The sequence below is a fragment of the Syzygium oleosum genome, unplaced genomic scaffold (genome assembly GCF_021117445.2).
Source record: "Syzygium oleosum isolate NSW1041296 unplaced genomic scaffold, Sole_v2.1 Sole_v2.53, whole genome shotgun sequence".
Taxonomy (NCBI): domain Eukaryota; kingdom Viridiplantae; phylum Streptophyta; class Magnoliopsida; order Myrtales; family Myrtaceae; genus Syzygium; species Syzygium oleosum.
In genome coordinates this window covers 585102-596861 of record NW_026607537.1, presented here as the reverse complement: position 1 = coordinate 596861, position 11760 = coordinate 585102, and the positions used below count along the sequence as shown (strand labels likewise).

The window sequence follows — 11760 nt, the reverse complement described above, 5'->3', positions numbered from 1 at the left end:
TGTTCAGATGAAATATTTGCATTCCATGCGCATGAATTTCACTTGCGAGACAGTAATGAGATATGATTGAACAGGTCAACGATCTTAACTATTGAGTCATGTTGGATCCACGTGATTCGATCGCTAAGATCTGCATGGGCTCATACCATAACCATTTCGATAACAGAGGGTCGAACGATTGGAATGTTTGCAATTTTTCGATGTCATGTTGGGGCTTTCTTTTGCCACAAAAGGTGGGTGGAGACCAAAGTCACAATCTCTAAACTATGTCTACACGGATGGGAAGGGAAAACCGTGATGGAACGTATGTATATGGAAAGAGGGAGATTGGTGAAGATTTCCCAAAATGAGAGAAATAGAGATTTAATTCGAGTGTTCATACGACAAAAGTCGTTTGCGATGTGGTCGTATTGATACAAATGACTTTATAACCAAACTAAACGTGTTTTCTCATGTCATAAAACGGGTTTAAAAGAACGAACATGCACACAAAAATGTGCGTTGTTCATGTATAAACGAATTGCCCGGTTTAAACTTAACATGAGCATGCTTAACTACCATTTGTATGTGACTGTGAACGGTTGTGATGGGCAAGGACACAAGCATGCATGTAGACATCCATTGTATCACTCTTGCTCAATACCCCAATCTTCGCACTTCGAAGGTTCAAGCAATTTGGCAATTTTTTTTTTAGTTGAACGAAAATTTTGTTCATTATTCAAAAGGATATATGAGAAGTACATAAACTTCATAGCAAAGCAAATCGATATAGAGTAAAGCTCACAATATTGCAAAACAAAGTCAAATCCAAAGAATAAAGAGAATCAATAAAGCATCCATCAAATGCCCGTTGTAGAAGAACGAATCTCAATTTGGCGAATTAACTTCCTTAAAAATTGACATTCTTGCCGTTAGAAGGTTACATTAGAAGTTGAAGGCATTTCCGCCCATAAAGGTCTCAAATTTTTAAATCAAGAGTCACGTGCATCGCATGCTTTGACTGAAAGTATTGCGTACGTTATTGGCAGAAATTATATGTAAGTTCGAGTCGAGGGAGCTCAGTGTAATAATTCAATGTGGAGGGTGTAAACATTTGGGGGGGAGCTGAGGGGTCGAATGAATGAACTTTCTAATTTATGGTTCAATGTGTAATAGTGGAGGAATTCTGGGGGCTAAAGTGAAATTCGGAGAAAACAGAAGGGTGGATTACGAATACGAAGAGTTGAAGACGGTGCGTTTTAAGCAGCGTTCTTGTACTCCTCTCTCTCCTTCTTCGTCTCTCTCGCGTTCCCGCCGCTGAGCCTCCATTGCCGCCGCCGCCGCCGCCGCCGCCGCCGTGGAGGTTGTGATAGACCACCGTCGCGTCTCTGCGCTTCTCAAGAAGCGTCCAATTTCGCTTCTTTCCCATCCGCCGTTTGCTTTTGTCGAGAGGGGGTTCAAGTTTTGAGTTGAGTTGGATTCGAAGTGCGAATGGGGTCGCTGAAGAGGAAATCGATTGGCGGCGACTCGGGTGGCGATGCCCTACCTCCACCGCCGAAGCAGCCGCGAGACGGCGGCGACGATGCCGTGGCTTGCGTGCACGACGTGTCGTATCCGGAGGGTTACGTTGCGGAGCCGCCGCGCTCGTCGAGTTCTCGGGATCATTCGGAGCCGCCGGCGAAGGAGTTCCCTTTCACGCTCGACCCTTTCCAGTCCGAAGCTATCAAGTGCCTCGACAATGGCGAGTCCGTTATGGTAATTTACTTTCTTTCTGTCTGTTCAGGCTTTGAAATTTATACTTCATGCTGTTTTTAGTATTCCTATGTCCTTGGAGAAGTATGCAAAATAGGTTTTCGAGAAAGCTTGGTATTAGTATGATTGATTGATTGATTGATTGATTGGATGACGTCTCGGTGAATTCATCTTTGAGCTTTAAATGATCGAGTAAGCGTCTTGTATGAGATTTGCTGGGCAATCTACTTGGATAACTTATACATTGTGGTTTCAGACTGCATTGACAATCAGGGTTCTTTTTATATCGTTAGCACTTCTAGCTTTAGCATTTTCTGTCCGTTAGATGATTTATGATACGATTCTATGTGCTTGCAGGTGTCAGCCCATACGTCGGCTGGTAAAACAGTCGTTGCATTGTATGCTATCGCCATGTCCTTGGGGAATAAGCAACGTGTCATATACACAGCTCCCATTAAGGCACTGAGCAATCAGAAGTATAGGGAGTTCAAAGAAGAGTTCTCGGATGTTGGCTTGATGACTGGGGATGTAACCATTGAGCCTAATGCTTCTTGCTTGGTATGCTTTTGGTTAAAGTGGATGTGTTCCTTTTGCTATTTAAGTGTTACGGATTTTGAAAGTACTTGTGATTTAGGTAATGACCACTGAAATTTGGCGGAGCATGCAATACAAAGGATCAGAAATAATGAGGGAGGTGGCTTGGATAATATTTGATGAGGTACATTACATGCGTGATAGGGAGCGAGGTGTGGTGTGGGAAGAGAGCATAGTTATGGCGCCAAAGAATTCTCGCTTCGTATTCCTTTCAGCAACAGTGCCCAACGCCAAAGAATTTGCAGACTGGGTTGCGAAGGTTGTCCTGGATATCCTAATGTCATTATCTCCTTTTATATAAAGTCAGAATGATTTTCTATTATTTTGAGGGATTAATTTCAAATCATTACTTTTTATTCACCTTTCCAGTTCTTATGTTAATAGGACGTGGGTAAATATTTTCATTTGGGAGGGGCAGGATTGATAACCGTGGAGATGCAAAAAACCAAGTAATTTGTTGTATAAGCATTAAATCTGGGAACGTGTGGTCTAAATTTTCAAATTATTTTCTTTTATTCTTCTTTCCAGTTCCTATGTTTCATAAGCATGCGGACCCATATCAAGGAAGTTGTTATATAATTGCAGGTACACCAGCAACCATGTCATATTGTTTACACTGATTACCGGCCAACACCCCTTCAACATTACATTTTTCCTTCTGGAGGTGATGGTCTGTACTTGGTGGTGGATGAGAAAGGAAAATTTCGTGAAGATAGCTTTCAGAAAGCTTTAAATGCTTTGGTTCCAGCTGGTGAGAGTGATAAGAAAAGAGAGAATGGGAAATGGCAGAAGAGTTTGGTGACTGGTCGAGTTGGTGAAGAAAGTGACATATTTAAGATGGTGAAAATGATCATTCAGCGTCAATATGATCCAGTCATATGTTTCAGCTTTAGCAAAAGAGAGTGTGAATTTCTTGCCATGCAGGTAAATGTTTGGGCTAGTTATCAATGACAAAGAACAACAGTGTAGGAGGATCCATGTGACTTGACTTCTTTTAGTGGGAAAAGACTATTTTGTTGTTGTTGCGGTCGTTGCAATCGGCATTTGAAGACCGTTTTCATGATTTTTTGCGTAACAAGTTGTAAGTTCTTCAGCGGAACATGTTATAATGAAGGTGTTTACGTGAAGTGAGCAGTACAACTTTTCCTTGAATTACAATGATTATGAATTTGGCACCATTACATCATGTAGGAATCAAATTGCTTTGAATCTGTTGGTTTGGTTTATCCGCAATTTTCTTTTTGTCTTGCATTCCAATTCCCTGCACTGTGATACGAACAATTCATTTCTTCTATGTGGAGATGATGGTTCTTGCCTTCTTGTTCAGATGGCTAAAATGGATCTCAACGAGGAAGATGAGAAAGTGAACATAGAAACCATTTTTTGGAGTGCTATGGACATGCTTTCTGATGATGATAAAAAGCTACCCCAGGCAAGTATTTTTGCTGATCTTTTGATAGAAATTGTCCGGCTTGGCCCAACCACCTCCCCACCTCCACCGAAAAGGAAAAAAAAATAGTAGGAAAGGAGAAAAGTTTGTGTTCAAATACTTGAGTTTGAGCATTCATCTCTTATCATCCATGTGCTAATTGATAAGTCTTATTCAACTTTGGAGATCTGCTAGCTCTCTTTATTTGGTTGAAGACACTGCAGTGGGTAGAATTTAGTGTGCAGCAGTCACTACAGTTTTCTTTCTTGTTGGGCACTGTCTTTTAATTTTTCTCGTTAATGTCATATTTTATGATTTCTCTTTACTACTATAGCTAGATAGTCTAGTGATATCCGGAAGATATCTTGTATACTCACCATGACTCCCAGTAATTAGATTGTATCTATAGAGGAGACTGGTTTTATTATAATGTCATCATTATCTCTTGTTGGTGATTTGGGTGTAAGCTTTATCGAAGAAATTTGGCCCTTTGGCACCTTGCTGAAGACTTTTCACTTTGCCCTTAAGAATGTATCCCTGTTTCCCCACTTATACTGTGAATCTAATAAGCGGCAGTGGATACAGTTTTGACTCCAGAATTCCTTTTGCCAGTGTAAATGAAAGTCAATCTAGTTATTTATCTTTGTTATGTGTGCACAGGTTACAAATATGTTACCCCTTTTGAAACGTGGGATTGGCGTGCATCATTCTGGCTTGCTCCCGATTCTGAAAGAAGTTATTGAGATCTTATTTCAGGAAGGGCTTATTAAGGTTGGTGGTGAATATCATCGATTACTCATTCTTCCAGGGGTCGTTTTCCTTAAGATGTATATTTTATGCTAAATGAGTGGCTGTAGCTCTCTATGTTCACTCAACTTTGCTGTTTTAATTACATCTCTGAACCTGTAAATGATGAACTACTGACATGATCAATCATATTTTTGTTCACCATCAATTCTAGTATGTTTCATGAAGTTTACGTTGCTTCACAAATATGGCGGCAATGTTCCAAATTACGTCATAGTTAGTTACCTGATTTGGCCTTCTTATCCGTGGTCTCATTAAATTTTACTGACTAGATATCTTGTAAGCTAAGGATTAGATTCCTTCTCTTCCTCTTTCATTTATGATGGAAAGTTAGAATGTAATAGTGGAAAAGGATGCGGATGATGATTGAGCACTCAAGTAGTTTGTGCTCTTTGCTTGCAGCGGGTTTTCTGCTCCTTGGATGGCTTTTCATTTCCTATCTATTTGTTATCTATCCACACCTGATATATATTTTAAGAAGCTCTATGGTGGCTGAGCCCCTCAATATCTAATTTCTTTTGTACTTCCTGTAGTGTTTATTTGCTACGGAGACCTTTAGCATTGGTTTGAATATGCCTGCAAGGACAGTTGTCTTTACAAATGTCCGAAAGTTTGATGGAGATAAGTTTAGATGGATTACTAGTGGAGAATATATCCAAATGAGTGGTCGAGCTGGTCGTCGAGGTATTGACAAACGTGGGATCTGCATTCTTATGGTCGATGAAAAGTTGGAACCTTCCACTGCAAAGATGATGCTTAAAGGAAGTGCTGACAGTTTGAACAGGTATATTCAATTCTGTTGTAAGTTTTGGTGTTGGAACTCTTGTTTTCTAACTTAGATGTAACAGTTTGTATAACTAGTTTAAAAAACCCCTCGTGCTTCAGCGTTTTCTGTTGTGTGGCCAATGACTGGTAGATTTTATTTCCAAAATTGATTGCACATTCTATTATTACATATTCTCTCTCATTCCCATTGAGAAAAGTGTGGCTCTTGTGCCTGTAATATTTTCAATCTGATATTGCAACATTTAACTTGTATGTTTTGTTTCCGCAAGTGCTTTTTTAAACCTGGTGTCAGATGCTTCTGTCTTTTTTGCACCTGAGGGAGATATCTCTGCTGACGCAAGTTTCATTTGTGTTTCAGTGCATTTCATTTAAGCTACAATACCCTTTTGAATCAAATGCGTTGTGAGGATGGTGACCCCGAGAACTTGCTTCGAAATTCATTTTATCAGTTTCAAGCAGACCATGCCCTTCCCGATCTTCAGGTGAGTTTTCTGTTGAAAGTATGCCTCGGCATATATATTTTTATTATTTGCTGAGTATCCCGAGGATGGTTTGCTTGTGGTACTGTCATTTTGAAATCTTTGCTCTATATGGACGTAATATTCCAAAGAATTTTTAATTGTGGGTAGAACATTGTGCTCAGCCTATTAACAAAAATTATTCCTATGTTAATTCTTCTGACTGATACTTTTTATTTTTAATGTGGGGGTGAGGATGGATAGTTCATTTGGTTGATCTTTGGTTGATATAGTATTAGAATTGGCGAGTCCATTTTACTTACTAATCAGTTTGAAATTTGAGGGTCTTAATTGTCGATGTCCTTGTTCACGGGACTGTTCGCACATCTGCATGGTAGATGGTTATGATAAGTTGATCCCAACCCCAAAAGTTTATCTTGGTGATGCGAAAAAGGAATAAATTAGTCCTTATTAGTAATCGTAGGTCATGCTGAGAAGCAGAAAAAGGAAAAGGAAACTCCTTCGTGTGTTGCTACTTCCAAACGTTAAGTTTAGAATAGCAAGAAGTTTTGATAGTAGCATGTTGGACTCTGTGTTTACAAGGATCAAAGACTAGATCAGTTAAGTGCTGATTCCTGAGTGAGTGTAGAGAGAGTTGCAACGAAACTGATGGTCTTGACTAAAAGCAGATGGAAACTTTCTCGGGACTCTAATGTACTAGAGAAATTTGTTTGATGAAACTTTTATTATTCATAAAATCTGTAATGGAGTACAAGTAATTGGTTGTTACAACCATTGAATGCGAATGGTACTGCTGATTTGGTGTTATTGAGGCACTGACCTATCACAAATTTTTCAAATAAGTTAACTTTGATCATATAGTACACATTCTGCTATTGATCTCAGCTTATCCTTTGAAGAGCTTGTGTTCTTGCTTGTTTATAGATTTAATTGATTTACATTTTTTCCCATGAGCCAACTTATGTTTGATTGACTGCTTTTGAAATGATTAATGGATCTCAATTTGTATATGGATAAGTTGATAATGCAAGGCGGCAGGAAGCTGAAGGGATGTTGTTGTATTTGCAGAAACAAGCAAAGGACCTTGAAGAAGAGAGGGATTCAATTGTTATTCAAGAAGAAGAAAGTTTGCAGAGCTATTATGATTTGTTACATCAATATAAGAGTTTGAAGAAAGATGCCCGTGACATTGCGCTCTCTCCAAAGTATAGCTTACCTTTCTTGCAGCCTGGTCGACTGGTGAGTATTGAGTGCACTGCCAGTGATAAAAGTGGCTCATCTTTCTCGATGGTGGACCAGGTGACTTGGGGGGTTCTAATCAATTTCGAGAGGGTGAAAAGCGCTTCAGAGGGTGAGTGACTCAGTATTTTTGTGCATGTGCTGCTTTCTTCTGCAGATATCTCACTATGTATTTGTTCATTATTATCCAGATAGTGGAAACACAAAACCAGAAGATTCAAACTATAAAGTTGACGTTCTGACGAGATGTGTTGTGAGCCGAGATGGAGTTGCAAAAAAGTCGATAAATTTTGTCCCACTGAAAGAGCCTGGAGAACCGGCTGTTGTTTCTGTCCCTCTTTCCCAGGCAATGCCCTTATCTGCTGCCATATTTTGTACTCGGTTTTCATTTTTCTTGTTGGTGCTCATAATGATTTGCTTTTTTAATTGCCTTTTGTCTCTTGAGATCTTGTTAGCAGACATTCCCATTAGCTTTTTCTTGAGCAATGTTTGTTGTAGTTTGGCTCATTTTAATGTCCATAACCAACAGATAAATAGTCTAAGCAGCGTCCGTTTGATCATACCAAAAGATCTTTTGCCATTGGAAGTCCGTGAAAACACTTTGAAGAAGGTGTTAGAAGTTCTTTCAAGATTTGCGAAGGAGGGGATGCCGCTGTTAGATCCTGAAGAAGACATGAAGGTATGAATCTTTGGTAACCTGTTGCTTCTATATTTTGGGTAGGTCAACAAAAGTAGGGTGTGCAGACCATGTACAGACATGACATGAGATCTATGTCTGCTTTAACACAGATTGCTGTCATCTTTGCCTGATACTCGTGCCATACTACCAAAAAAATCCCAATTTACTATCTTAGTGAATGCCAGCAAGAAATGGTTCAGCTGCCATATCGGAATATCTGCATTCTCGTCTCCTCTTAAGGAGACCTTGCCCTTTCCTTCCCGTATTTGACTCAACTTGGTGCCACAGTCTGTGTGAAAAGGAATCCTGAAACTCCTTTTTTTGACTTGGTTCTGCTTGTTTTTTTCTTGGGGCTTTATTTCTTTTATGGTTATGGGTTATGACTACCCTTACGTTATTTGGTGGCAGTATGCCATATAAAATATAGATAGTCCGACCTTTTTATATATAGGCAACTAAAAGCAGTAATCTAGAACCCAATGGATATGGTATGCATCATAATATTACTATAGTCATCATCCTTGAGGTTGTGTTGCTTTCATTGTGTCATAAAATGCCATAGACATCTTGAAGGACAGCTTACGCTGGAAAATTTGTTTACTTATTATTTATTTGTTTTGTTTCATTTTGCATATACTTTGTCTTTTTCAGGTCCAGAGTAACTCGTATAGAAAGGTGGTTAGGAGGATAGAGGCCCTAGAAAGCCTATTTGACAAGCATCAGATTGCAAAGTCTCCACTTATTGAGGAGAAGCTCAGAGTTTTAAACAGGAAGCAAGAGCTGACAGCCAAGATTAAGTCAATTAAGAAAGCCATGCGCTCGTCCTCTGTATTGGCATTCAAAGATGAACTTAAAGCGCGAAAGCGGGTTCTTCGTAGACTGGGGTTTGTATTTTTCCTTTATCTCTCCGCCTTGTAGATTTTCTTTCCTTTCATAAAAGTATCTTTCTGGCCCTTTGTGATGGCATCCAGTATCTTTAGAAGCTTGAAAGTTATTTTATACGGATCACAGGCTTTTAGGAAGGAAAATCGTTGTCTATGCTGAGTTGTATCTAATTATCGGTTTCATTGTACCCTTTAAAAAGTGGCCCTAAATGAGCTTGACAAGCTTTTGTGTGATAGTCTATTTAACCTTTTTCTTTCTTCTGTTTTTTTGCCTTCGGTTTTGCTTTTAGGTTGCTTACAATGTACTGTCATTCAAAAATTAAGTTTGCTTATCATATATACGCATATGCGATGCTTTGAGTATCATTACATGAGGAGAGGTGTTGCTGGCATCATTTAGCCGGATGTGCAAGTGATTGCTCTGGTAACATGACTGTAAGCATAATGCTTACTTGCCACATGAGAACTTTTTGGAGCATCTTATAACATGAACGGCAAGCTAGCTTGACTTTAATCTGACCATCCCCCGTCTTATTGAACATGATTAATGCAGGATTTGGGCAATGGTGTTCTCCTATGGTATTGCTACGTATATTTCTTGAATTCATGTAAAATTTATCTCCTACTGCTTTATTTATTTATTTGCAGCTCATCTCCTATGCAGGCACATTTGTTTGTTTTTGCAGTCATTGTTGGGCTTCTGGTTTATGATGATTTATGGGTACCTATCAAAGTTCTTTACGTTATTGATGGATCTTTGTTATGAAGTGGAGACCACCTTCTTTATTAGTCCTAGGTGCAAAATTCAGCAGAATACTAAGTAAAGCTGTCTACGAGGGACTGGGTTTGGGGTGGGAAAATGGAAGAAAAGGATTGGTGGTGTCAATTGTGAATGCTCTGTTTCATGCTAACTCAGCTAACTCTGAATTTGTGGTTGGTTGTATTAGCAGTGCCCTTTTCCATTATTGAATATTACTCAGATTTTATACGACTTATTTTCCACCTTCAGAAACTCAACTACAGCATTTAATGCTTGACTGTACTTACTGTAGATATATAACAAGTGACAACGTAGTCGAGTTGAAGGGGAAGGTCGCCTGCGAGATCAGTAGCGCAGATGAGTTGACCCTGACAGAGCTAATGTTTAACGGTGTTCTAAAGGATGTGAAGGTGGAAGAAATGGTGTCGCTCCTCTCTTGTTTTGTATGGCAGGAGAAACTTCAGGATGCTACAAAGCCAAGGGAAGAACTTGACTTACTCTTTTCGCAGTTGCAAGATACAGCTCGGAGGGTTGCCAAAGTACAGCTTGAATGCAAGGTATCAATGTTTCTTCTTCATTTAATTCATAGTGGAAAATGTGATTGAATAAATAAATTCTTCGTAAAAGTACATTGGGTGTGTGCAAAAGTTACTATAGCAGAAGAGAATTTTGGTGTCGCTGATGCAGGCAAAACCAAATTAAAGAAGTTAAGATGTGAGGCCATTTAAATAAAACATCTGAATTTTGGTAGCAGTCATTGCTCCCTTCGAAGATTCTTGTTTCCTCACTTCGTAGATAATGAGGAGGACAATGCTTGTCATGAATTTTGTATGCTTATCATGGCATTTTATGGTCTGTTGTTTCTCAATTCTCATCACAGCAATAAGTGCACTCGCAATGCCTTCTCTGTCTATCCAACATCCTATGTATTTTTAATGCCTTGTCATACCTCAGGTCCAAATTGATGTTGAGAGTTTTGTCAATTCATTTCGGCCCGATATTATGGAGGCTGTATATGCTTGGGCCAAAGGCTCCAAATTCTACGAGATCATGGAAATCACACAAGTTTTCGAAGGCAGTTTAATCAGAGCGATTAGGAGGTTGGAGGAGGTTCTTCAGCAGCTTATACTATCTGCAAAGTCCATTGGAGAAACGGACCTTGAATCAAAATTTGAGGAGGCAGTATCAAAAATAAAGAGGGATATCGTCTTTGCTGCATCTTTATACTTGTAGTTCTCTGAACTTGTGCTGTTGAGCTGAAGGGAGACCTAATGAGGGTGAAGATGACGATATAAACCCACTGCAAATAATCTGGTAAAATATGGTGGCTAATTCGTCGAGGAGATTGCCTAGCTGAGATGGAGACTTGCGTTCTCCTGCTCGAAACACTCGGAAAGTTGACTTCTAGATTGACTGATCTATGTTTTTGGCACAAGACAAGATACTAGCAGCAAAGACTACAGAGACTGAGATTGGACTCATTTGACAGAGATTGTACTGTAGACTGTCCCAGGGTAGGGTAATTACTGTCCGGGGTATACTTTCTGTTGTCCATAAGTAGAATCATATCTGTGTTATTATCTTTCTACCCCTCCTAAAGAAGAGTAAAATTATGTCCAAGGATGTCGTGTTTGATAGAATGTACGATTATTAGATGCGTTTCGTGCCAGAAATTTTGGGACTTTGTATTGAGATAATTGAATACCATTGATTATTGTGTACATGAAGAGGTTCAGTGGAGATGATTTTGGAGACAATCCTCGGTGCTGTTACATGCATTGTACTTCTATTTTTGTTTATACACAGCTCCTCGCTATTTTACTTATACGCCGCGGGGAGTATCTATCTCACCCGGCACCGTCCACCAACCCAAAATCGAGCAGTTTGGGTTGAGTCTTGGTGAACGGGATGGAAAATAGGAATAGAGGCTGTTCGTTTGAGAATAAGTTAGATGACTACAAAATGAAGCTCTGCTATCGCTTGTTAATCTGGAGAGGGAGATCAGAGATTCTAAGATGACTTATGTCGACCCCGTGGCCTCATCGGCTAATATACTTAAGATATGGTAAATACTATTCTTTAGTAGCTTTGTGAACAACATTGGTTTATAAAAAAAATGGCATTTTAGGTTGGTATTCAACGTTGATTACGCATAAATGGTGTACCATAAGTCCTCTATTATTGTTGTTGGGGCATCAACAGCTAGGGCGATTGGAGTGTTCCGTCGAGTCGGTTGCAAGAACAACAATTCAGACATTCTTTCAACCCTAACCGAAATAGAAATAGAGGCTGTTTGTTTGATAAAAAATTCTGAGACTACCAAATCAAGTCTGTCATTACTAATATTAATCAGTAGAGTTTAATGAGATTCA

The 11760-nt window shown here is 39.3% G+C and overlaps 1 protein-coding gene across 1 annotated transcript; it reads left to right on the top strand.

The window, feature by feature from the left end:
* Positions 1–1261: 1261 nt before the first annotated feature.
* Positions 1262–11109, top strand: LOC115691184 (DExH-box ATP-dependent RNA helicase DExH9). The gene is made up of 14 exons (XM_030617760.2): positions 1262–1734; positions 2089–2289; positions 2366–2584; positions 2911–3249; positions 3653–3757; positions 4415–4525; positions 5095–5345; positions 5706–5829; positions 6895–7177; positions 7257–7411; positions 7595–7744; positions 8396–8628; positions 9681–9945; positions 10343–11109. The coding sequence occupies exons 1-14, from the start codon at positions 1471–1473 to the stop codon at positions 10619–10621; spliced, it is 2979 nt and encodes a 992-aa protein (XP_030473620.2). The 5' UTR covers positions 1262–1470; the 3' UTR covers positions 10622–11109.
* Positions 11110–11760: the final 651 nt, after the last annotated feature.